At 35.8% G+C, this 27,477-nt stretch overlaps 1 protein-coding gene and 3 long non-coding RNA genes across 5 annotated transcripts; 1 reads left to right on the plus strand and 3 right to left on the minus strand.

Moving 5' to 3' along the window:
• Positions 1–5,110: 5,110 nt before the first annotated feature.
• On the minus strand, positions 5,111–12,355 carry LOC141591282 (uncharacterized). 2 transcript variants are annotated; one of them, XR_012520783.1, is made up of 4 exons: positions 12,284–12,355; positions 12,057–12,155; positions 6,982–7,019; positions 5,111–5,338 (listed from the first exon to the last, which is right to left on the minus strand). It is a non-coding gene; the product is annotated as an uncharacterized LOC141591282 (long non-coding RNA). The 2 variants fall into 2 exon arrangements; XR_012520782.1 differs by having other exon boundaries at positions 12,246–12,349.
• A 109-nt stretch (positions 12,356–12,464) lies between these two features.
• On the minus strand, positions 12,465–14,069 carry LOC141591283 (uncharacterized). Its single transcript, XR_012520784.1, has 3 exons — positions 13,085–14,069; positions 12,705–12,787; positions 12,465–12,551 (listed from the first exon to the last, which is right to left on the minus strand). It is a non-coding gene; the product is annotated as an uncharacterized LOC141591283 (long non-coding RNA).
• A 3,549-nt stretch (positions 14,070–17,618) lies between these two features.
• LOC141591284 (uncharacterized) lies at positions 17,619–18,045 on the minus strand. The gene is made up of 3 exons (XR_012520785.1): positions 17,959–18,045; positions 17,757–17,828; positions 17,619–17,670 (listed from the first exon to the last, which is right to left on the minus strand). It is a non-coding gene; the product is annotated as an uncharacterized LOC141591284 (long non-coding RNA).
• Positions 18,046–22,415: 4,370 nt separating this feature from the next.
• On the plus strand, positions 22,416–27,142 carry LOC141592711 (uncharacterized). The gene is made up of 5 exons (XM_074413485.1): positions 22,416–22,821; positions 23,810–23,921; positions 24,932–25,024; positions 25,623–25,823; positions 26,362–27,142. The coding sequence occupies exons 1-5, from the start codon at positions 22,514–22,516 to the stop codon at positions 26,572–26,574; spliced, it is 927 nt and encodes a 308-aa protein (XP_074269586.1). The 5' UTR covers positions 22,416–22,513; the 3' UTR covers positions 26,575–27,142.
• The last annotated feature ends 335 nt before the right edge of the window (positions 27,143–27,477 follow it).

Consider the following 27,477-nt stretch of genomic DNA (forward strand, 5'->3'; position numbering starts at 1 on the left):
TAAATGGTTTAGAGGTTGTGAGTTTACATTTGAATTTTTAGCTTGTGTATTGATTTGGAATATATAATATATATAAATGTTGTGTAGACTCCGAGTTTGTAGCCGAGGAGTTCTAGCGGTCACTTTTGTGGAGTACGTACCCATTTTCGACAAGGAAAATGGTTATTATTTTATAAAACTAGAGAAAAATGTTTATGAGATTAATATCCATGTGTATGTATTGATATAATATTGGACAAAGAATGATGTTTAAATGGTATTGAAGCGGGTCATTTATTAATGGAGTTGTCTTTTGATATTTTGATGGTAAAAATGATTGTGAGAAGGGTTTTGAAAAATTGTTAATCCCTCCATTAAGGGAATAATTGTTATCTATCTCTCCCCCCAAGTAATGCATTAACTCCTTATGGAGGTAATAATTCCTCTCTCACCCCTCCTATTTCCACCATCCACAACCACCACTAACCACCAATCTCCTCTCATTTCTTCTTGTTTTAGCTCTCATTACTCCCTTAATAATTACTCTCATCTCAAGCAAGCCCTTAATGTAAACTAGACTTGGTTTTCCTTACTCAACCATGGTTTGGTTGATATTTTCCGCCTTTTGTGTGTCCACCAAATTCTTTATAAATGTGGTGGGTCTGTTATGAACCATATGGTAATTTCCGCCATATTGGGGAGCAGTGTTTTGAAAATTTTGGTGTATAGGTTGAATGAGTCTTTTGCTTGGATAATGGCTTAGCTGAACGGGAATGGAGAGTGACGTTCCTACGACTATTAGATTGTCACAATTTTTGGCCATGTCACTAGACTCTTGTTAATTTTTCGCTTCAACTGGATTTCAAATGGACTTTTAAAGTTTAATAATGTAATCATGTAACTTGGAGTCTCCATGTACGAAAATATGTAATTATCGTCTTAAATTATTGTGGGGAACCGTGAATTGGAATTGAATTCCGGAATTGAGATATTTCAAGTGTTTGGGAACCTCTAGAATTTGGAATTGGAATTGACTCCATTCCTTATCAATTCCAAGCTAGTTAAAATTTGGGATTCTCAAATACCTACCATATGGTAGTCATTTCAATTCCATCACTTCTTACGTTTTATTTTGTGACGAAAATTTCATCAAAATATTTTTATTTATGATATTTTTTCTGATCGCAAATATTTTTCGAGACAATATTTAATTTTTTCAAATATAAAACATCCAATGACCTCGACCCATATCCGTCTCGCCCAAGTTCAATTCCAATTCCAATTCCATGGGTTTCCCAAACGCAATTTTGGAATTGGATTTGGAATTGAATTCAAACATTTGAATTTCTACAATTGAAATTATGAAAACGAAATCAATTTCGTGTTTCCAAACACTACCTTAATGTAAAGCTTTTGAGTTGTAATCACTAGGCCGACTCATTTCGTGCTGGTAACACTCACAATTTGTCCGTTAATTATATTTTTATAGGAAACGAAAAAATTGGGAGTGTTATAAAAAACGTCAAGCAATGTTGTTAGGATAGGACTCCTACTTTAGATCAATGGAATGCGTAAGATCGAATCGGTCGAACTGATTTGTAGGATTGTAAGATCCTACACTTTTATTAAGTATAGTTTTTTATTTGCTAAAACACGTAGTTGAAGATCATGATATATAAATATTAATAACTAATAATTTTAGTAAATTATGATATGAATGTTTACTATAACTTGCAAGGAATTTGGGTTATAACTATAAAAATATATATTCACATTTTTACAATAGACTAGTTGTGGCACTGCGCCCGATGGGCGCAGTGCCCCAATTTGGCGAAACGGTTTGGTTAAGTTATTTGGGTATATCAACGACCCAAATGGCATTGAATAGTAATCTAATTTTGGAGTAGCTGAGCATTGGAAAGTATATTTGTCTGAATAATTTTTTATCATATTGAACCATTTTACAATCTTACAGAAGGCTAAGTAACTCGTTAACAGGGTTATTACTATTAGATAATTACATATGATTACGAATAAATTATAGATAGTACTGAATACGGTGAAACCTTAGTGAATTCCTCTACTTTCTTTGATCTAACACATTTTGAAGGCTCCTTCTCATTCCTATACCCCTCCTCCTCTTCTTTTCATTACCCTTTTCATTACATTGTCTGTTACTCTACCGGCTGTGGTGCCTCAATTTGGTTAATCGCTTATATTACTTCATCAGTGGATATCGTAGGAAAAATAGTTTTTGTGATCGATGCCTGTGTAATGCTTCCTAAAATGCCTTGTATAATAAAAAAACAATTCAAAGTTATATCTTTTTCCGAACACCAAATATCATCTGCAACATTTCTAACATATAAATACATACATGATTCACTTAGTTTTCATAATTTGGGGCGAAGATAAATAGTTATATCTATTGTAAATGTTTTGCACTTTGGCATGTTTACTCATAATGTATAATTAAGTCGTAAGTGCGGTTTTTAAGTGTCAAGCGTAGACCATGGAGCACCTATATGTTTTTGGCCGTAATTGTAGATTTTTACAATGCTTGAAGATTTAGAGTTTCAATCTTTGGCCTTTTTCCTATCCATCAGAAATGGTCATTTTTACCTTGTGATAATACTTGCGACGTTACAAAAGCCCTCACAATCCTAAAGAACATCGACATTGCATTTCTGAAGCCTTGTTTTGATACAAAAATTCGGAAGCACAGTGGCAAAGAGAGTGAAGGGGTGCAACAGAAATGAAGGCGTGTTATCCTTAAAGCTCTTTCGTAGGAATTATTTGTTATCTTGGCTTCAATGTATTAAACTTCGTAGCTGGAAACATTGTAAAAGTGACTATTCCAGAAACGCATCCATAGTAATACAAAGAGTAACTGATACGAAAATTGCGCGGAAGCGGTTTAATAAAATAACGAAGAACAATAAAATAAGGGATATTTGCTTCGAAATCTGTCTTGAAATCGAAACAATGGGATATTTGCGCGATCTAGACCTATAGATCGAACAATGGTGATTGAATCGCAAGACCTATTGCTATCAATCGGGTTAGAGTTTGAAAACGCGTCAAACAATAACAAAGCTTGGAACGAACGCGTCGATCCGAAATTCACAATTGCACGCAGCAAAGCAAAGTTCTGTTTTTTTTTTATTAATTCTCAATCTCCATAGATTTGCAATCATAATAATCATTTATAACCCTCTTGTGCCATCTCACCTCGTGCCTTCCACCCCTCCACCCTCCTTGCACGAGAACAACTTCAGCAACCTCAGCATTAACCTCATCCTTATAATCATCAAAAATAGGAGGCAATGTCGGATCAAACTTAACATTCTCCTCATGGCTGCTTTGACTTGAGAATACTCCCGACATGTCTTCTTCTTTTTGCCCCTTTTTTTTCAGTTTTTTTTTTTTTTTTTTTCGCGGATGAACAGTACCGCGTCGTGAACAGTAACTTTTTTTTTTTTTTTTTTTTTTTTGCAACCTTCACGCCTTGAGTAGCAAGTTACTAGAACCGTGCTCCTTGGATCAAAACCGATTAACCCTCGAACTACCTGTACGAGTTTAACCCTTGAACTCCAATCGCAATCAGAAATTCAACTTAACAACTTGGCTTTGACACGCCTAGGACCGTCTAGATTTAAGGAAATCAAGAGCCGAAGCTCTGATACCACTTATGATACGAGTACGGAAGCGATAATAAACAACAAATGTTGTTGGGGTGAGAGTCGAACTTGGGACCTTGATTCACGAATGGACGAGATCGTTCTCGATGGGATATTTGACTGAAAGTCCGCCTAGACTTTGAGCCAATGGGATATTTGGGTCGTAGATCCGCCGAGACCTCGATCCAATGGATGTTTAAAATAAAGACGCCGATCTTAATTTTAAACGAGATTTGAAAATACCGTTCAAACCTTGGTCTTTATCCTAAACTTAATCTATTAGGAGTCTTGTTTGTTAAGAAGACTATTAGCTTATTTAAGGGGTTTATGTATCTTTATTTTAAGGAGAGACAAGTTATAAATAAAAGTTTAGAAAAACTCGATCATGATTTGATCACCAACCAAGGTTTGAACGGTATTTTCAAATCTCGTTTAAAATTAAGATCGGCGTCTTTATTTTAAACATCCATTGGATCGAGGTCTCGGCGGATCTACGACCCAAATATCCCATTGGCTCAAAGTCTAGGCGGACTTTCAGTCAAATATCCCATCGAGAACGATCTCGTCCATTCGTGAATCAAGGTCCCAAGTTCGACTCTCACCCCAACAACATTTGTTGTTTATTATCGCTTCCGTACTCGTATCATAAGTGGTATCAGAGCTTCGGCTCTTGATTTCCTTAAATCTAGACGGTCCTAGGCGTGTCAAAGCCAAGTTGTTAAGTTGAATTTTCGATTGCGATTGGAGTTCAAGGGTTAAACTCGTACAGGTAGTTCGAGGGTTAATCGGTTTTGATCCAAGGAGCACGGTTCTAGTAACTTGCTACTCAAGGCGTGAAGGTTGCAAAAAAAAAAAAAAAAAAAAGTTACTGTTCACGACGCGGTACTGTTCATCCGCGAAAAAAAAAAAAAAAAAAACTGAAAAAAAAGGGGGCAAAAAGAAGAAGACATGTCGGGAGTATTCTCAAGTCAAAGCAGCCATGAGGAGAATGTTAAGTTTGATCCGACATTGCCTCCTATTTTTGATGATTATAAGGATGAGGTTAATGCTGAGGTTGCTGAAGTTGTTCTCGTGCAAGGAGGGTGGAGGGGTGGAAGGCACGAGGTGAGATGGCACAAGAGGGTTATAAATGATTATTATGATTGCAAATCTATGGAGATTGAGAATTAATAAAAAAAAACAGAACTTTGCTTTGCTGCGTGCAATTGTGAATTTCGGATCGACGCGTTCGTTCCAAGCTTTGTTATTGTTTGACGCGTTTTCAAACTCTAACCCGATTGATAGCAATAGGTCTTGCGATTCAATCACCATTGTTCGATCTATAGGTCTAGATCGCGCAAATATCCCATTGTTTCGATTTCAAGACAGATTTCGAAGCAAATATCCCTTATTTTATTGTTCTTCGTTATTTTATTAAACCGCTTCCGCGCAATTTTCGTATCAGTAACTGTTTGAAAAATTAAAGTTTTGTCATACAAAGATTGCATAAATATTCTCAAAAACACATAAAGCATCCTTCTCCTCTAGATGTTATGTAAAACAAACTCTATTCCATCCAGATCGATACAAGATTCAACAAACATAACATTTACGGAGGAAAAAATGTTGTGCCACAGTCTCAGCCGGCAATCCAGTAATATTATGCAGGCACTACGAAGACGGTTCCATAGTATCTGAACCTGCAGAAAAAAACAATGTAAGATTACGGCTCCAATGAAAGCCAACGATAATATGTAAACGCGTTTATTAGTGCAATTGATAACTATCTGCACAGGTATAGGTTCAAATACCCTACGACAATCATCCATGTTCTTCCTTGATTCCGTTACCTTACTTCCCATTTATTAATTTTGGCCGAAAAACTTTACACCCACAACAGGTGAAACTAAAGGGACATCCAAGACCATGTGATGTCTGCAATTAACTTTCCCAGTCACTTTACTACCATTTGTAAGTGAAGACTAATGCAAATTCCAGAACTCAGCAAATTTATCTTATGCACATATGCATTTCAGATCAATAACAGATATTCTTGGGACAACAAGGAGACCGGTATCAAATCAATATCTATATAGAATAATGATAGTAAGCATCAAATGAGAGTAAATTATCACTATACATTAGTCGACCAGGACTTGGTAACTTAGATATCCAACTCGATCTACTTTATATGATAACATTTTTGATATACATAACAATCTATTTGCACGCAATCAAAATAAAATCAAAATGAAAAAATGGAACCTAAATGATACAACAGCATTATCACTGCTGCCCAAGAATATGTTTGGCAATCTGATACGAAGCTTTGAGAGAACTGCAACCAAGATTGCTTTGAAAAAAATGAGAAACTCATGACAAGTACGGTAAACACTGCATCCTCATTCCCTTTAGAATTCAACACATTGATTCAACAAAATCTGTCACGTGACAATTTTAACACAATATCCGTGTTAAAATGACAAATAACTACGCCCCCACATCAGAACTTTGTCGGATTATTTGTTCAGGCTGCGGGTTACATGTTGATGGAGGAGGCAAAAAAATATGTTTATTGTTAAATGGGGTATTTGACCCAAAAAACAAATGATTAAAGTAAATGCAAAGGCAAATCCGTACCCCTTGATGTGAGACTAACCCCAATGATCAAAGCTTAAATGGACCAAAGCATATGACAGGCCAACTGGTCTTTGATTAGAGTTGAAAATTTTGGAAATTAAAAATGAACCTAATATGAACTATATCATCAAGATATAACGCAACATAATTGTAAATGAAAACAACTATCTAAGTAAATATATACTAAAGTAAATTTCGTAATATATTGAAATTTTGGAGGCCCGTGATTTTTATGTCGCTAAAGTGAACAGTCATCCATGCGGCCAAGCCGGCTTTTTTTGCTCCGTCACTGGAATAAAGCTAAAATATTTCCCTTTGACTCCAACAGAACTATAACTGATGTGCTTATTTTCTATCTTTCTTGTATGTAAAAAATCATTAAAAGACATCACCCTATCAACTATTTGAAGGTAAAATCGTATAATCAAATTACTCATTTCCTAATACGGTAAACAATATTCTTCAAAGCTCAAATGTACCATTAGTATTTATAATTCATGTATACCTATTAATTTATTCAGATAATTGTAAGCAAGCTAAACACGACATCATTTCACCAAGGTCGAACTAAATTCAGTATCAAAGCAGTCACATGAGTATAACATGAAACTTGTATAATATATTGAGTATGGTGGTACTTAGTTCAGTACTACCATTGGCACAAACTTATTTTAGGGCGTTAGTGTAAAAAGTCAGTATTTACCTGTAGTTGATATGACATCCAGCTCCATCTCAATCACCCTGTTGAAACCCAAATATTGAGAAAGTCAGACCCATCGTGACCTAAAACAGAGCCGAATTTTGACAGCATAAAGTAATCGCTCAATGGATTTTGGATCAAGTGTGAGAAGTACACCATCTTGCTCAGAATTTCTTTGTTCAAGGGGAAAATAGGCAAGTTAAACCTCGCTAAAAGTCCATCAACTTAAACATACATGTACACTTAATACCAGAGTTACTCCGACACGTCAGGGAGGTGGCGTATTCCGTATCGACATGATACGATACGGAATACGATACGGAATATGTACCCAATACGCCAGAATGGGACACGACTCGGGTACGGCGCAAAGGAGTGAGAAAACTTACCTTTGTTGCTCGTGTGAAGCTCTTCTAGTATGAAGAACTTGACCTTCACCCAGATCTGGTTACATTAGAGCATGTCACCAGTGCTGGGAGGAGGAGAAGATCTGGAGAAGATGAAGACTTGAAGCTTGAGGGTGAAGTTCGGGGTAGAGAGCTGCAACAGGAAGTGTAAAAGAAGAGAGAGAGAGAGAGAGAGAGAGAGAGAGAGAGAGAGAGAGAGAGAGAGAGAGAGAGAGAGAGAGAGAGAAGAGAGAGGGAGAGAGAGTAGAAGTGCGGCGGGTGAAATGGGGGTAGGGTTTTCTTTTGGGATAATTCACGTAGTGCCCCCGAGGTTTGGCTTAATTCACGTGGTACCCCTGCCTTTAGGAATGTGCACATGGTACCCCTGAACTTCCACTTTAGTGCACCATCTACCCTTATTTATTTTTCTGTTATAACACCGTTAACCCCATCTTTTCTTTTCCCCCTATCCTTACTTTATTGTCCCCCCATTTCACACTCTTAAAGAAATTCCAATCCAATCAATCCACCCAAATTGCAGACTCCCTAACTCCTTGCTTCCTTCGTTTTTTCTGCAATCTCCGCAATTACTTCCACCAAACTTCCCCAAATTTAACCATCCACCACCATCTTCGCACAACAATTATTTGATTATTTGAGGAACTAGGTAATTATTGAAATCCCTAAATTTGGATTTGAAGAATTAATTAAGTTGTTGGTTTCTGAAATTATGGGATATTTTGTTTGATTTTTGGAAGAAAACTACTTTAATGTTGTTTCAAGAGTTTAGTGGCTCTTTATATGCGACTTTTGGAGGAAATTAAGTGATATTGAAGGTAAAACAAGTTGGAAATTGATGAAAACCGTCAGCAGCTGAATTGATAATTGACGCTTATAATGGATTTCAGCATCCTGCAATACTTCGTGACATCTAAGATTTGTCTGTTTGTACTTCCGGTTTTCTGTTTTGAAAGGGATTTGTGAACTGTTGTTTCCAAACTTTGCAATTCCTTGGATATTTTGCATGCATATGGGTCAATGACAAATTTGCTAACTTATTTAGAGCCTTTTCCATGTGTTCTTATCTTGATCTGACTATTTTGAAATAATAAGCTGTTGCACCGCGTACAAGAATTGATATAGGGAAAAACTCAAGGGGAGAACATTCAACAAATGGAAGTCATAGGATTTAGCATGTATATGAAGCTGAATATTTGTGTTGACCAGATTTCTAATATTAAAAGAAAGAAGTTGAACTAGGTAGGATTTAGCATGTATATGAAGCTGAATATTTGTGTTGACCACATTTCACCAGATTTATAGCCATAGTCTTTTTGTCAACAAATGTGATGTTGATGAGCCTGGCTATGCCTTTGGAAGCTCTAGCAGAAACATGTGAGACTGATAATTCCATCTTCAACATGCCCCTGCTACTACTTGTAGCTCTTGTAGGAGCTACTGTCGGGGGTGAGATATCTTTTCTTCTCTTGATTATATGTCGTTTGCAAACTAAATATTCCTTTAATTTAATTGATGTATCCTGGCACAATGATTTAGCCGTCCCAAATAGGCAAATAGTAGCAGAGGTTGAAATGCTTTGGTGAATTGGTTTTTCAAGGTCAAGGTTGAAATGGTGGTGAATTTGGTGGTTATTAATGGAGTTTATGAAATTATGGATGAATTTGTGAATGGTGGGGTTAGGATGAGAGAGAAAGGGAAAAGGTGTTAGGATGAGGGGGGAAGAGGTGTGGTTAACGGTGTTATAACAGAAAAACAAATAAGGGTAGATGGTGCACTAAAGTGAAAGTTCAGGGGTACCATGTGCACATTCCTAAAGGCAGGGGTACCACGTGAATTAAGCCAAACCTCGGGGCACCACGTGAATTATCCCTTTTATTTTTTATGAAAAGAGTGGGGGATAGTTGGTGGAGACCAGTAACATTTTATAGTATTTATTATATTTTTTTTTCCTCTTCATGGGCCCTCACCTTTAAGTCCATGGGTCCTCACCTTTAAATAAAAAAACAGAAATGATAGTATTTTTTTTATTTATTTCTCAAATAATATGAAGAAATATATATAAATAAATATAAGACGAGTCGTATCCGTGTCTAAAAAATAGTCAAGATACTTCTTTGACCGTATTCCCGTATCTATTAAAATTCAAAATGACGTGTCGGATACTCCGATACGTATCGGATACGATACTTCATATCCGTGTCAGAGTAACATAGCTTAATACTGTTGGAAAAAAATAAAGGAGCACATCTACAGAATAGTAGCATATCAAAGACGTTAGGGAAGTCCAAACAGTAGTAAGAAAGAAGGGAAACTTGTTATCCGTAGCATTTCAATGCAAAATGTTAGCAAACAAAATAAAGTCTGGGTGTGCATGCACTTGCAACACGTTAACCTAGTAATGTAATTTACAACTACCACAGATAAGCCTTAAACATAATAAAAATAATAAAAATAATAATAATAATAATAATAATAATAATAATAATAATAATAATAATAATAATAATAATAATAATAATAATAATAATAATAATAATAATAATAATAATAATAATAATAATAATAATAATAATAATAATAATAATAATAATAATAATAATAATAATAATAATAATAATAATAATAATAATAATAATAATAATAATAATAATAATAATAATAATAATAATAATAATAATAATAATAATAATAATAATAATAATAATAATAATAATAATAATAATAATAATAATAATAATAATAATAACAACAACAACATATTATTAGAGCCAGTTACAAAAAGACAAAGTTAGAGTTTGAAGGGCGCACTATAATTATATTGGCATTAACCTAGCAGTCAGAATCATAGTAACCCTCTCACGCGTAGTTGTCTTGTGCCACATAGTGAAATCTTCCAAACCCGGGTGTGCTTTTTCTAGGCGACGATGACATTCGTATTTCTCTCTTGTAGTCGTATAGTTCTTGCATACACAATATATCCTCACCACCTTTTGGCCCCTTTGAGCCGTGATCAAACCACGTATATTTTCTGTAACTAATTCGTTATTATAATCGACAAGTACTTTTGATGTTTCAGTTCCCACAAGGAACAATTCTGCCCACCATTTGCAAACCTCGGCTACACTCCTCTTATCAGCTTTTGAGGGTCTATTAAACACATTAGAAAGAACAACCTCCAAACCAAGTGCCTGATGGTGCTGTGTATCATCATCTTGTGGTATAGCCTTCAATACATTCGCTTTAACAAATATCTCTTTGCAGTTGAAGCGACCTTTCTTCCAGTCCTCATATTTCCCTATAAATTTTTCTCTGTCACTCTCATCTTGGAAGAAAGGGCGTGTGCATGTGAAGGTATTCATGTTAGGGAGGTAGTGTATTCGTGGGTAAATAATAGTGTAATTTTTTTTTTCATAAAGGCAGGATGATGGTGACGGGGTAATTGTAATGCACTCTATTACCTTTATAGAGGAGATGAGGGGATAAGATGACGTTTAATCTTACTTAACCTAAGCAATATAAATGAATAGTGATGTCTAATCAACTGCCCTTGCATGTATTTATGTCAATAATTTAATACGTTTAAATAGTTGCATCTATGAGAGCATTAAGTACAGGCTCTTTATTTATTTTTACGTTTTTTGGGGGGTTTTTTTGGGTTTTTGAATGCAAATTTGTGTTTTGCGTTTTATTTCGGAAATCTGAGAAATTTCGTAGTATGGTTACTCGGTTTCGATACAATTGAAGCATTCTTTATCCCGTACCTTTATACGTATCATGTACTGCCATTTTTTTAAAAGAAAAAAATATTTTTTGTTAATATTTAATCGGGCTGGCATATGTAATCAATAAATATTAGCATAATATATTATACCAGTATTCTAATTCCAAACATGGTATTGGTAAATTTTTTTGTAGATATATGTAATAATTATAATCCTTTAAAAATTATTGGTCTTTATTTACATTTAATGGTTCGCCATAACTATATGAATCTTTCTTGTCTTCGTAAAAAAATAAATTATATGCTAAAATATTCTATTTCTCGCTTTTTAAAAATTTATCTTTTTGATTGAGCAATAAATAGTTTTCAAAATTATAAATAGCGCAACTAAATTATTGATAATTACTTCTAAATTCTAACCAGTGTTCCCATTGAATCCGCCCATAATTTTGTAGTTTTTTAGGCTTTAATTTAGAAGAACTTATTAGTTGTGTTACGAAATAATTTTTCCGGGTTGCCTTTCTTACAAATATAAAGAGGAATCGTCCTTCGTACAAATAACAATGCATAAACTATAATGTTAGAGCCCTCATTCTATAATGTTAGAGCCCTCTGATTGTAGGACCTTGGAAATGTCCAACGTACAAATAACAACCAAACGAAGTAAGATAAAAAAGAGGAGGAGACTTATTTATTAGGAAGACAATAGTAATATTACGAAATAACTTAAATGCAATAATAATAATTTTTATAAACTTATTAGTAGTACACAATTTTGTGTTTTAGAATTTAGGTTAATACAATGAATTAAATTCCTAATTTAATTCTTCCTCCCCCTCCCCTTGGCAAATATTTCACATGTATCAAGTTAATACAAATGCATGAATAAACATGATTAAAACTTTTGAAGATATTTAAGTATTAAAGACTGAGAGGGTAAGATGACTAACCAGAAACCAAAAGATCAGCATAAGGGCCAATCTCATCATGTCTTGCTCTTCAAAACCAGAAAGCAGAAAGCTATCAATCATCTCGCCTTTCAAACGAGCCTGTAAAAAAGGAGTTCACATTATCCGTGAATTCCTTTTGTTGAAGAAAATAAATAGTAAAATGTGGTAACTGGTAATATATATGCTCACCTGATTAGTCTATCTCTCTCAAGACAATTATAGTTTACCTTTGCCAAGACTTTTAGCACCACTGGACCCAAAATTCCTATGTTCCATGTCTCAAGATGTCCTCCCACATTCTTCAGGAATTAAATTTTTGAAATAGTGTGAGAATGATATAAAAATATATATTAGGTAAAAATACAGATAGCCAGAAAATGATTCTTTGGAAAATCGATTTGCTATGCTCGATTCGCAAATTTGTTTGTTCCTGGCAGTACAATGCACTTTTCCTGCGAAAATAAATCTTCTCGGGTTTCGGTCCCCAGGCATATCCTGCAAGTAGTTATCGATCATTGGATCACAGACCAAATACTTCGTAATTCTTAAAATGAAAGTCCAATTACTTCATTACATTCTTCTAATAACAAGAATACCTATTCAACTGAAAAGAGAGATACCTCTCTAACTGAAAAGAGAGATACTTACTCAGAGAATTTCCGTCTGTGTATGCCTGATCTGTTATCGAAGCACATGACTCCCTTCAAAACCGGTATCCATATATAAGTAGCCTAACAAAAAAAACATGCATTATTAGTAGTAAACAATAGAAAAAAGCAAAAAACAATAGAAAAAAGTAAAAAAAGCCAATTGCCACTTATACATGAATTATGAATACCGCTTTTGAATGAATAAAACCAATCTAAGGTTCACAATGAGTTTAATGTTTCATTAACGCAATACATGACTAAACTCTCATCACAATATGGCGTTACCGCTGAATATCCAGTGCTTTATTAAATTGAAATAAATAAACAATAGAAAAGAGGGAAGGGCAGAGATAGAGGGAGAGAGTTTGAATGACTAACGTTCTCCTAACAACGAACGAATCAGTATCAAGTCCAAACTGAGGAGATTTAGCAGCATCTTCAGCAACCTTGAGAAGATTAAGACCCTCTATCCAACATTTCTCAGTTCTTTAAAGAAGCTCCACTGTCATATACTCAGATGTTGCATTTCTAATAAGAACGCCGTACCGGTAAGAATATATGCATAAGAATTAACAAATTTCTCGGCCAGGCCCACCGTAAGGGGAATAAGGATGAATAAGCCCTCCAGAGGCACCCGAGGCACCGCCACCAATTCCCAATTCATCAAATACATCAACCTGCAATTTCAGTTTCTTTGGACAGTTCTCCCAGTTACAGACAATTATCTTTCATAGACTAATTTGTCAAGAAAATTCAAATTGCAAATAATTCATGAAACTCCACTCTCCACTATCCCTTTCCCTCCTACACTGACTCTGAATTTGAACCAAACCAAGGTAATTATACTTTTAATCATTTCTTAAGCAAATATATAGCAATACTCCATCGGATCACATAAAGTTCATCAATTGATAATACACAGTTTAATTCTCAGAGACCAACAAAAAGCTTTAATCTTATTTATCAAAGGAAGTTTGTGTGTAAAGGGAGCTAGAAGTTCAGGGTTGATGCTGAAAAGATTTCGAACCTATGTCGTGTGAACCACCAATTAATGACTTTCACGGCTAAGATAGCTGTTGTCTGTATTCTGAAAGAAGAAAGTTGAAAGATCCCCTGACTAATATTTTATGGTATATAGGTAATACCAACAAACAACAAAACAAACAAGGCCCGTAATATGAGTCTTAATCACTTACTTGTTTGAAATTGAGCAAGTACTGACTGAAATATGCGCCCTATAACTACTGAGATAACCGTTATCAAACAAAGGGTTCCCACTGATCCAAACAAAACCTGATTCATAAGAAGTCTACAGTGTAAAGAATTCTTGAATATATACAAGTATGGTCTGACTAACTTGAGCAGAAATAAATTTGTTAACACACACAACTACACAAATCATCATGTTGCAGTAATTTGACAAAAAAAAATTTCACTTACACTGTAGCCTTTCCGTCTGCTACCCATTAAGACATACGCAGGAACTAATTTTAAAATGAGCTCAATATCAACTATATCATCAAGATAAAACGCAATACAATGAGTTAATGAAAACAACTATACAAGATAGTTTCCTATATAAGAGCAGCTAGTTAATCGCATATTCTACCTAACACTATGTTTTCTTGAAAATTTGAAACACAATCACAAGAGTGAAAACCACAGCAATGGCAGCTATCAAGTGATGAAGTGTCTCACTGATTAATAACAGGCAAAGCACCTACTACAGATTGGTGCAACCACAACTTTCAGTAGGCAACTTCTCGTTGAAAAGTATATGTTGTGCGTCTTCTGATTAACTCCTTTGGGTGGTTTGCATCCTCCTACAGTACCTGCCACCAGAACCATGAATATCAGCCAAGACTTTTGTCATAATATACAAAAACATTACCGCTTAAAAAGATCCTGCAAATAGAGGGAGGGGAGGTTGGATGTACACAAATTATGCACATGCATACAATACAATTTTTAAATAATCAGATTTACTGAAACCACGTATCTCCAAAGTATCATTTGTGCATAAAGTTGTACATATTCCCGGATTACATAAATATGAGAAATTGATATCATTTGACCATCAAAATTAAAGGTACTCTACAAATTATGTTTCCATTTTCGACATTTACGGTGTAGAATAAGCATGAGAATCCTAGATTAGAACTATAACTGGTACATTAAACCCTTTTTTTCGTAATCAGGCAGTTGGGTTTGACACGTTCAGCTATTTCATCATTCTTCTCTCCACGCCCCCTCTTTTCGCTGCCTCCCACGCTTCCCCTTTTCCTCTTTACCAACTTCCCTAACCCCCTCCCCATCTTCCCTAACTTCTATTTCCACTTCACTTTAAAAAATTCTGGTCCAAAATTAGGGTCAGCTGAAAGTTACAAATGAGGCTATAACAGATGGTTGTAACTTGTAACAGTATCTTTGTCAATTTCTGACCATTATGCCCCTCTCTTTTTCCCTCTTAATCTCGTCTCTCTTGCACTCAGTCACTCTCAGTTCCTCTTTTGTTGCCATCTCCATCGTCTCAGCGAAAATGGCTTCCACCATTTTCGCACCTTCTCCTCCTCTCTCTCTTTTATTAGAGTTAAAAGACTTAATAATTGATTAATCAGATGAGATATTGCAGGAAATGAAATGTAAATTGATACACAGAAACTTGCTGCTCAAAAATTTTTAAATTGGAGGTTTGTATTCAAAAACCTTGACATAAGATTCAATACACATATCCACAAAGAAATCAAGTAATGTTCCTTCATTTGGAAGGTTTTAGATAAGAAAAAAGAACTAAAAGATGAAATTCTGAACATACATCAAGGGTTGCTCAAGTACTTCAACTAAGAAAGAACAACAACTGACTCCGCTTAGCTACCTTTTACGTATTCACAGTCACGACTATGCATGTAACTCAAAAAAACGCAAGCAATGAAGATAGGTAAGAAAAAATGTAAAAGTAAATCATCATTCAACATTAGAAAATTCTATAGAAAAGCTAATTATCAGTCAGGAAGTCTTCAAACGATCAAAACTTTTGCATGTATTTCTTGACTTCTAACTCAATCATAATCAGCTATTCGATCTAAGGATTGAAATTAAACATGGATTATCATCCCTTATTTGAGAGAAACATCAAATGAGTAAAAAAGAAGGGCCAAGTTTACAATATAGCAATTCATAGCATCATATATTTTGGTAATTCCCCACTTGATGTAGAATCAAGTACATTGGACATGTCCAAATTCACCACCATCTCTCAACTTGTTAGGCATCGTCTACCTCGCGATTAGATCTCTCACAACAACTACCTTTACTATCTTGTTTTCCTCTACCATCGAGTCCTCGACCATATTCTCCATATCTCACTCAGATCCCCCTTGAATATTTTTGCTCTACATCAAGAACCTGACATAAATTTCAGTTACTCTTGTCCTTGTGAACCTCTTAACACAGTTAAGTATTACCCAACTACTAAGTAAAACCATGAATAACAAATACCTACTTTAATCTCATCACCAAATAGATCTTCATCGAGTAAAGTGTAGAAAACAAGAAACGTTTTCTATAATTAATGAATTGCATAATTACAAATGCATCAAATACACTTATCTATAGAGTATGGGGTGGTTATGTTTTAGACGCCATGTTTATCATTAACATCAAGTTGCTTCGAAGGCAAGTTTCTCTCTTTGACTTCAACACACAAAAAGATTACATACATTCAACCCTCTAAATCTGTCATAAAAGGGATTTTACGAAAGTGTCCTGAGTAACTGACTCTAATAAGAAAGCTATATAATTCCACCATTGTAGAATGTACGCAATTTACAATGGAAAGTTTCTTGAAATGTCCCAAAAGACATTGCATAACCCATCGATTCAGGCCATTAAACAGATGAAAAAATCTTCTCGCAAAACATTAGAGGATAGTGAAGAAATTTACGCAGATTGTTGGGGTAACAATCACATCCGCCTTGGAAAAGATCTTTACGAAAAAATGCATTTGTCGGCTCCTCGCAGTTGAAAAAGAGAAGAAACATCAAGACATGATAGACGAAATGAAAATCATATTCTTAAACCCAAGATTTTCTACCTGATTTGTTGAGTTTTAACATATTCCACACCACCAAAGGATTTGTAAAAAGAAAGGGCAACTCTTGTATCGCACACAATTTGTGAGTTGTCCCTATCAATATAAAAACTTGTCAGTCATAAACTCAAACATCCGTTAAATGTTCCAAAATTGAATAGAAATACAAAAGTAAGAGCATACGTTTTCGCAAAAATATGATCAAGAGAAGCACCGCATTTCGATCCCATTGTCACAAAGTGTGCCATTCTCATCAACTCTATGTCGTCACAAGAACTCCTACTGTCTATGAAAATTAAGACATCCGATGATTAGTAAGATATCAATGTTGTACTTAGCTGCTCTCAAGAAATATATCTAGAGTCACAAACAGCAAAAAGTAAGTACCTCCCATCCATAACGCTCGAAGCTTATCAAAAGCATTTGAGACAAAGTTGGATGTCGATGATGATCATTAAACGACTACAAGCGAGAATTGGTTATATATCCCATTAGTGAAATGTTATCATAGGGTTCACGTACAAAGTAGGCCTGAGAAAAGTCACAAACCTTTCCATACTTTGCCATTTTTGATATCGCCATCGATTTCCTTTGATTTCAAAGCATGGGCAATTTAACTTCAGCCGAAAAGTTTTCGGAAACAAGCGAAAGTCTCGATTTAGTAGATAGATTCTTGAACAACATGATAATTCGACACTTTACTACTTTACTTTGACTGTATGTTGCTGATACTACACACACTTTATTTTAGGTCAAAAATCTGTTAATCACAAAGTGAAGCGAGTCTGAGTAACATAGATAATGACTGTCAGTCTGTCATACCAACAAAACAGTGGATGAGTCTGAAGCAGAATCACCGCCGATAGCTGCATAACTGCAAAGAGTTGCAACAATTAAAACTTGGAAGTCGGATCAAATGGAAGTAATGATCATATATAGACTAAGCCAAAGGATGCTAACGTTATTAGCGCATCTTCCATGGATCCGGCCAATATTCCTACCATTCCAAGAGTCCAGTTCAGGGGAACTACCCTGCACAAAAGAGTAAATGCCAAGCATGGATCTCTCAAGATGTTCAACACAATATACTTCGTATTCTTAGCAAACAAAAAGATGCTTATAATGTGTTCCTGATAATAGACATTAGTAAAATTTTGCTCACCCATCATGAGGAATACGTCCGAAAGCTGGCTTGAGACCAACCACACCACAAAGAGCTGCTGGCATACGGAAAGACCCTACATAAACATTAATTGGATGTTAATGTAATGTAACGGAGACCAGCAAATTTAACAAACCCGCTAAATACTGAGGGTAACAATTTGTACAGGTATTTTAAGTCTCCTTCCTCCACCGGATTAGAATAATCGATACGGCGTATAAATCAAGTTTAAGCAGGACGGAATCATATAAAGCATGCGTGAGAGAAATTATTTCCACTTTTGGAGTTTTGGTGCAATTTGAACCTTGCACCACTATTATGTGCGTCATTACTCAGCTGATGTGCCACATTTTATAATAAAGCAGATTATGAAGAATTCATTAGAACCCAATAAAGACAGCGTTATGTTCCAATATTATCGATCTATACAATAATATTATTAACCCTATGTTTATTTGATCACCTTTAAGGCAAGCCAAGCTCATCAAACCACATGAAGATCATAGATACTATGCAGCAGAGTCTCTAAGTAATTCGCAAGCGATAGTAAAATTATAAGAAATGACAAATCAAATTAAAGCTTTGATCTTTTTACCCCAAATTTAGCCTCACCTATTAAAAATTTAGCCAAACTTAGTACAAACATTTTTCTAGCCCCACTATTCAAGTCTCAATCCATTGACTCGTAGAAGAATCTCAATAGCTAAACTCGCCAATGGTAAAAATAAAGCTCAAAACCTCACCCTCAATCATACCATTTCTACTCGACACTTGCATGCACAATGTCCCCAATTAGGCAAATCACCAAACACGTGGACTGCATCCGCCAATCGATGACAATGACGGACATGCATGTAGCAGGACAGAAAACGTGAGAAAATCTGAGTATGAACGAACAGAAATTATAAATAGCGCAACTAAATTCAGAACATAAGGCCACAACTATTAATCAAATGGCAGAAATACATAAAAGCAGATGGAAAAAAGTAAAAAGACTGACCTGAAGAGTAACCCATCGTTGAAAAAAAGCACCCATCAATGAAATAGCAGAAACTGCAGGAAGACAAAAACAGTGGAAAATCTGGAACAAAGATGAATAAAGTACGAATTTGTGGTGGAATTAGAATTAGATTAGATACACATAAGAAGAACGAAGGAAAAAAAGGCAATCGACAAATCCCGTCAAATCGAAAAAAAAGGAAATTAAACCTGGGAAATGATAGATCCAAATTGCTTAGATTTTATACCCTATGCAAGAGCAAACCCAAATAATTGTTGTATGGAAAATCAGTAAAAGGAAGGAAATCGAAAAAACCAGGATGAAATCGCATGAAAGAGAAAGAGGGAGAAAATGTCGAAGAAATGAGGAAAAGCAACCTGAAATCAAAGATAGAAGAGTCAGGGGCAAAATGGTCCAAAAATCACAAAGTTACTGTTCTGGGAACAGTAACCACACCTTAGACTTTTTAAGGAGTATGGATATGGATAGTACTGATCATACCTTTAGAAATAGTCAAATGAATAGGATTATAAAATTCTACAACCGTTAATGGATTCTTAGGATCAAGATAGGCCCAGGTTTTCTTGGATATAAAATCGTATGATTGAATTTAGATTATGATAACTAGGACGTCACGATTTACGATAACATGGATAATGTGATAAGTTAAATATAAAATAAAAGAAAAATTTTAGTCACGAACAACAATTTAAGGATTATAAAAAACACACACATGAGTATGAAAATGTGATCTTTTGGTAATTTATTGAAACTATCACTCACAAGCATTTGTTGTAATACGCGATCGTTCAACAACTTAATATACGGGCGCAAAGACAGAGTTATCTAGCATACATAAACGGTAAAATAATTGAATTATATTTTTACTCAAATATTTGTATCAACCGGTTTCTTATTACATTTACAATCAGGTTCAGTTCGGCTCAGTTTCAGTCAGTTCTGTTCGGCATATCTTTTCACAAAATTAACTCTTACTACAATTCCATTTGCTTTAACTCAGCTCCATTAAGTTTAGTTCAATTCAGCTCAAGTCTATTATTCAATTCAATTCAATTCAGCTCGTTTCAGCCGTAAAGAACATGACGGTAAAATTGTTATTCTAGACTAGCTGAATTATACTCCGTATCGAATAACAAAAATTGAACTTTACTTAGGTGCAATTTTGTGGAGTATTTAGGCCTGAAACTATGTCTTCTACACTTCGAATCTGTCACTTTCAGATGGCTAACCTGGTATGCTTGGTTTGCAGACTTCGCGTATACTCGAGCTCGGAGGCACACCGAAGGTAGCTGATGGGGTTTGCTCGGCGTCCAAAAAAAAAGAACTTAACTAGTTAAGTTAATGAAAAATTAGTCTTAATTGATTTAAATTCTCATTTTACTGTACACAAGTGATTGGAATATACAATTGATTGAAATCGAAAAAGTGTTATTTATTAAACCTTAAAAATAAAATCAGTAAATTTATTTTTGTTTTTATCATATGCTCCATGTTATATTTTGGATAGTTGGCAGGTAGTTGAAGAGGATGCTTAGCTCCATATATGCATGTACGTACATGGTATTATGGATCTGAAGAGAGACGTACATGAAATCATGCATCTTTGCATGTGCAGTGTCTGTTAGTTGTTCACCCGCCGTTATCGGACTTATGTCTTGTCTATTCTCTCTTCGTTATCTACTTTTTTACCAACCCTTCTTTCTAGCTTTGTCAGTCTAGTTTTGTTACCCACCCGTCTTTAAATAATTATTCCAACCGTCATGATTAATAATTTACGTTTTATTTTATAAAAGAAAAATAATTAGGAGGAAGAATATAAAATTTAACTAAAAGATTTCCCAAAAAAAAAAAAAAAAAAAATTAACTAAATGACTAATTAGTTATTTAATGAAATGTTGATATTTAAACATGTTTTTATCTATTGAAAAACATGTCCTAGAATAAAAAATCTTAAATGTTTTATAGTAGAAAGTTTATAGTGTCGTCTTATCACACGTCATTATTAATGACGTGTGATAAGACTAGAGGTGCTAACGAGTCGAGCCGAGTCGAGCCCGAGCTTGGCCTTGCTCAGCTTGTGCTCAAGAACCAAAACTCGATCTCGATCTCGATCCGATCTCGAGCTTACCCGAACTTGTAAAAAGTGTGCTCGCTATCAAGCTTGCGAGCTTTAAGACGAGCTCGAGCTCAAATCGAGCCTATATATAATGGTTAAGTTTTTTATTTTTTTTGCTTCCGATATTTTCAATAACAAGGCTTGAAGGTTAAATGTAAAATATTTGGCAAATCGGTGAGCCATTTGATATATGTGATACAAAGATATAATCAAGATAAAATATTTTTATAAAATATGAGCAATATCTTATACAATCACACAAGTTCGAGCCGCTCACGAGCTTTTCGAGTCGAGCTAGCGTTTGCTCGGCTTGACCCGTTAAGCTCTCGAGTCGAGCCCGAGCTCGAGCCGATATTGCACGAGCCAGGCTTTTACCGAGCCGATCTCGAGTTGCTCACGAGCTATCTCGTCTCATTAACACCCCTAGTCATTATCCTTAGTTTTCAACTTAACCACTAAGATTTGATATTTGCACATACCATAGTTGCCACCACGACATGTATATGAACACTTTCCAGTTACTCCTCATTTCCATTACCTATTAATATGCAAATTCTCACCATTTATTCCTCAACTCCATTATCTATTAATTAGCAAAAATATTCTGATAAAGACGTTCTTCGGCAATAGGGTGGTGAACTCAACATAATAAGTTATAGCGATCCCGCTATTGTCTTAATCATATATCCTGCAGTACTTATACTTTAATTTTCAGAAATTGACGATATAAATAGAGCTAGCTGAATTGTGTTAAAAGTGAGGTGGAGATTGAAGTGTTTAAAATACATTCGAACTCTTTACATACATCAACCTATACAATCATATAAAAAAAAAATTATCGTTTTACAGTAAATAATAAAAAGAAATCTATGAAATGAAGAGATGTGGATCCTCCCCATTTTCCTCTTAATCTCTTTAAATAATAATTTTCCCTTTCACTCCTATTTTTCATTTATTTTTATGCGTAAATTTAGAACCGTTTGATGTTGTCAAAATTCGATCCGGACCATTGATAATAATTTGCCTCTCCATTTCTTTTTAGGAAATGGAGAGCAATTAGTCTCACTATCGACAGATATATTCGTATCCGTCTAAAGTGAAAACGGGTCAAATATACTTAAATGGTGACATTTTTAGGCTCCACCATGCAACTTGTTGCTTGTCTTATGCTTAAAGTGGATGGATATTTAGCTCATCTATAACTATAGACGAATATCTCTCATCTATAATAAGAATTTGTAAATGGGGAGAAAATTGACCGAAAATGAAGAGAATCCTAACCCGATTTACCTCCTCCATCGGACTACGTGGCCAAACAATGTCCAACCACAAATTACCAGCGCACCACCAAATTAATTTCCCCCCAAAATACTGTAATACATTATCCATTCTCAAAAAACTTGAAAAAAAAATAAGCAATGGAGTTACTCTACCTATTACTCTCCATCATCTCAAGCTCCTTGACATCACTAGCGCTCTCTCTTCTCCTACCTTTCCGCCTCATCATCCGTCGCTTTTTTCCGACGCTTTTTTCTGACAACTATTCGCCGACGCTTTACGAAGGCGACGTTTGGCACGAACGTCGACGACCGGTCCGTCACTCGTTTCATTACAATGTACGTTACGCTCTCTTTGACCTTGATCGTGCTTCGCAGTTGCGTTCTCCGTCGTCGAATTATCTTTCTGCTGATGCTGCTCGTAAAATCGCCGGTACTTTTGGACTTGTGTGAGTAATTTGTTTTGCCTAATTGCTCTTTATTTTGCTGCAAATTAGGTTTTTGGTTTAATGTTGCGTGTTATCAAGTTTGATATTGTTATGTATCGATGCTTAATTGCTTTTCGCTGTTGTAAGGACGCAAATTCGTGTATGAGACGGTCTTATGATGTTGTTTATTCTAGTGGAGTATAGTTCATAGTTGTGTTTTGATTTTAAACTGCTTTGTGTAGTTCTACGGAAGCAAATTCGTGTATCAGACGGTCTTATGATGTTTATTCTAGTGGAATATAGGTGTGATTCGATTTTTACCTGCTTCGTGTAGTTGTAAGGATGCAAATTCGTGTATGAGACGGTCTTATGATGAGATATTCGCTCTTTCATGTTCATCCTATCTTTTGAAACAGTTTTCTTGTTCAGCGCGTCAGGTCTGAGATTGTATATTGTAGTGGAATGTTGTTGTGCTTCGACTTTATTTGTAAGGACGTGAGTTCTACTGTTCTAGTATGAGAAGTTCTCATGATGAGATTGCCATGAGAATATGAGATTGGCCATTTTTTCCTTGACTTCGATTTTAATAGTGTTCACGGTTCACCTGTTTTCAATTTTTAAAATGTTGAGAAAGGATTTCAATTTGTTTTCGATTTTTAGAATGTTGAGTGGAGATTTTAATTGAATCGTGTTAGTCTTACATTATGTTGTTGGTGTTGTTGCTGTTATTTGCTGTTGTTGCTGTTATTTGCTGTTGTTGCTCTCATTTGTTCTTGGTTTAGTATGTAAGAATGTGTTGATGGAGGCTACTGAAATTGTATAAGCAGAATGTAGCTTGTAGATTGTAGTTGGTAGCTGAGAAAATGAATTTCGTAGCAAGTATAATGTTGCGTCCATTTTGTATGATCTGGAAGGGTTTATTGCAGAAACGATGTGTATTATTCGAGAAAATGAATTTCCTGTTCGTTTGATTTTTTAAATTTTAGTCTTTTTTTTCCTTACATTGCAGCCAGCTTCTCACAATACCAGCTAGTGTTGGGTATGAGCAAAATCCACTGAGTGTGTATTACTGTTATGATTTTGAAGGCACTGAAAGTAAATTGAAGAAGTGCATTGCGCAGGTAAATTTTATATAGGTGTCCTCTTTGAAAGTTTTTTTTTGAGTCCGTCTATTTTTGTGAAATCGTTTGAACTGAAGCTGTTGCTCAGAATGGAGGATAGATTCATCCGTATAGTTCAGATTGTTTAATAATTACAATCTTAGTGAAATGTGAGGAATGAATGGTTTTTTTGTGGAAATCATTTTGTATCAGGCGGTTTAAAAGAATGGTAAGGCATCGTTTATGAACAATTAGCAAAACTTTTGGTTCTCTGATTCATTCCACACAAGCATACTGTTTTAAGCGAATATAGTTAAGCACTTTAGCCCGTTTCTTTAGAACTTCGTGTGTAGAGATCAAATTCACAATTTTATGAAGAGAGCTTCCACTTTCCCTTCCCTTGTGCCAGGGTAGTATGAGTATTGAATGCATGACTTTTTACGCTCTTTTACCAAAGCGTGTTAATTAATCATATTCACACGAATACCGTTAATGACATATTTCCAATGGAGCCAAAGATTCATTACTCTTTGGTTCTGGATTATGATGGAATAAAGCAAAATGGCTCACTAAAGTGGCTGCTCTTCTTTCTCTTGTGAAGTAGTGGTCCTTCGATGCAGTTCTCGACGCAATTTTCATCTTGGGTCATTCGGAAACAGCCTCTTTGTGTTGCTAACACAAGGGTAAGGTTGCGTACATCCGACTCCCCCTTACCCCGCATTTGCGGGAGCCATTGAGGCCCTGAGGTAATGTTGTTGTTGTTGACCGTTAAATGACATAGCAATTTAGTCATTCACTGGCCCCTATTCTAAAACCATTGAAACAGTTTGGGAGTTCACCATTCTGTTCTAGGGGTATTACCATGGCGCAATGCTAGTAAGTGGGCAGTGATTGCTAGTCCAAATTATTCATACTTCTTTCATAACATACCTCCAAACAGCCCTAGTACCGCGCTACTGCCCACATGAAGTATGCTCTGGATTCTGGAAGATGATGTGAAAATTTTTGACATATTTTCTTTCTGTGTTCAGGTCACTAATACACCGTGGGGTGAACAAGTAACATTTGTTTTCAATCCAAGCTCTGATGTGGTTGCGAAAGCATTACATGTTAGTCCATTCATGGTAATTTCCTCAGCCTATTTTGGTGTTCTTGCTTTGCATTCCGCTATGACGACTTAATGCTATGCCATTCACTTTTAGTAGAGATCCAGCAGATGAGGCAAGGGGATTTAGTGTTAAGGGATGCTTTATGATGTGGAAATATGGGTTAGCTTGATGCAAAAAATTTAAGGTCAAGTCTTGTTTAGAAAATCTGAATCGTTATTTGTAAAATAAAAGAAATTTACGAACCTAAAAAGAACTATAAGAAGATTAAGAACTAGAAACATGTAATCTAGGAAGTTGCAGAAAAACATGATGTGTCCATGAATTCACGCATTGTGAAATAGAAGAAAATGAGATCGCTTTCTCTAGTATTGGGTATCCAGAAGACCAGAAACACTCATCTCCATGAATGTAGGGAAAATAGTGACTTACAGAAAGGATTTTTATCAGCTAAAACTTATCTGTTGCGCCTATGTACTGTACTGATGAACGAGCTACCTGCATGATGTTTCATTATTTAGTCCAACGACATGTTATCACTAAAAACAATTTTCTTACATCTGCTGTCATTCAAGTTTCAATCTGTTAAAAGTGTGGCTCATTTGGAATTGTTCAGGATATGCTGGGGAATTGGAACATTAAGGCCACTGTGCCTGGTAATGATCTGTCTGTAGTAATTTCAGTCCAGCATCCACATTTTGGAGATCATTTCTGTGCGATTTTAAAAGCCAAAAGAGTGGACTCGTCTGTTGCTTCTGATCATATGCTATATTTCTGGTTGATGCCTCACAAAGTCGCTATCTGGATATATTGGCATGTAAGTGATACTCCTTTGAGGCCAAACCCTGATTTCTTTTACTCTTTCTGTGGCAACCTTATATTTGATTACTGTTGAATTGATCAGAGAATCATAGGTTGACTATCATTGAATTTATGTAACAGATGTCTTCTGACATGAGCATACTAAGACGGACCAACATTCCTTAATAGTTGATTCTAAGTTAACCAAGTGCTGTGAGCCTGTGAGTGCAGTGGAGCGCGGGTCACCCTCAAAGCATGCAATGGCATGAATTGCGAGGTCCCAGGTTCGACGGCAGTACGCGGTTATTGCACGGGGACCTTCGGGGTCTGTTAAAATAGAGTGCCGGCTTACCGTGTTGTCGCGTATCTCTCGGGGTTTGGTCTCTCAAAGGTGTATCGCCCTAGGCTGCTAATGAGAGACGTTCCTCGTTACCAAAAAAATAGTTGATTCTACGTATGCTCACACATAGGACGACGACGTGTTTGTCCTTAAACTTTTTAACCTCAACAGTATCTTTCTAATTTTTCAGTTGACCCCTTTCTTAAATGTGCAGGCACTTAAGCTTTGGTGGAAGGGAGTTCCTTTCGTTCAACATCCTAGGTATGCCAATACTGGATACAGGGAGGAAGCTTCATCAAGGGATCAGTTGCTAAAGTGCGGTATGGCCCGCAACTTCAAAACCAATGGTGGCTGCTCGAGAGATTCTGGTAATTTGGCAGGAGATCATCAGTTTAGTTGGACTGATGCAAAATGGCCTTGGTCTTGAAATGCACGTTATGTTGCTCAAATTCTTTAGATTCCTATTTCTGACTATTTACAAGTATCCCATGTCGAATCATCAAGCATCAACATATGTTTAAGGATTATACCAAGAAGTTGCCAATTCAATGATCCATGGGCATGGCAACATTAAATCGACAATCAGGTCAACCGGGACATTACCTAGGCTCTCTGTTTATAAGGTCCTTCAGACGTAAGGTACGCAAGAGGCCCTTCAGGCCGAATCTCATTCTTGTATTTTGTTTCTCTGCGTACTTATTTGTGAAAAAAATACTGCATCTCCACTTTCTCGCAAATCCTCGTGTTAAAAGAGTTTTACAGTTTCTGTACTTCTAGGAGGATTGAAATTCATTGTATAAGAGGCTTTTCATGTAGGAAGTCGTGTAAAAGCAAAGAGTCGGTAGAACTCGCATGAGGTCTATCTACGTTTTCATGCAAAGCTGAACCTCCCAACATATTGTAGCGCTTGAATACAATTGGGATAATGTAAGACAACTCTGCAGCGCAATTTCCTGAAATAGATGTCATTTGCTATTTCTCTTTATTCATTTTTACTAGGTCAAATGGAAGAATTTGTGCAAGTCCAAAGCAGAAGAGGAGTTTAAGGTTTTGCCATTCCGAGGCTTTTTCTAACTTTCATATTGAATGACGTCCTTGAATTCTCTAGCGTCTGAAGGTATTATGGAGGTAACTTGGGACACATATTTCGCGTAATCTTTTGGAGGCTACGTGGGTGATAAAAAATGGCGTATTGTCAGTTAGCAGGTGATGGGTGATGTGTACGTTTTCTGCAAGACCGTGCGTTCTTACGTGCCCCCCTGTGGTTGGCCCTCTTGTATTAGTTATAACGACGGTGCTGGAACTCGGTGAAAATAAGAAAGGGTCTTGA

Source organism: Silene latifolia, chromosome 7, assembly GCF_048544455.1.
Source record: "Silene latifolia isolate original U9 population chromosome 7, ASM4854445v1, whole genome shotgun sequence".
NCBI classification, from domain to species: domain Eukaryota; kingdom Viridiplantae; phylum Streptophyta; class Magnoliopsida; order Caryophyllales; family Caryophyllaceae; genus Silene; species Silene latifolia.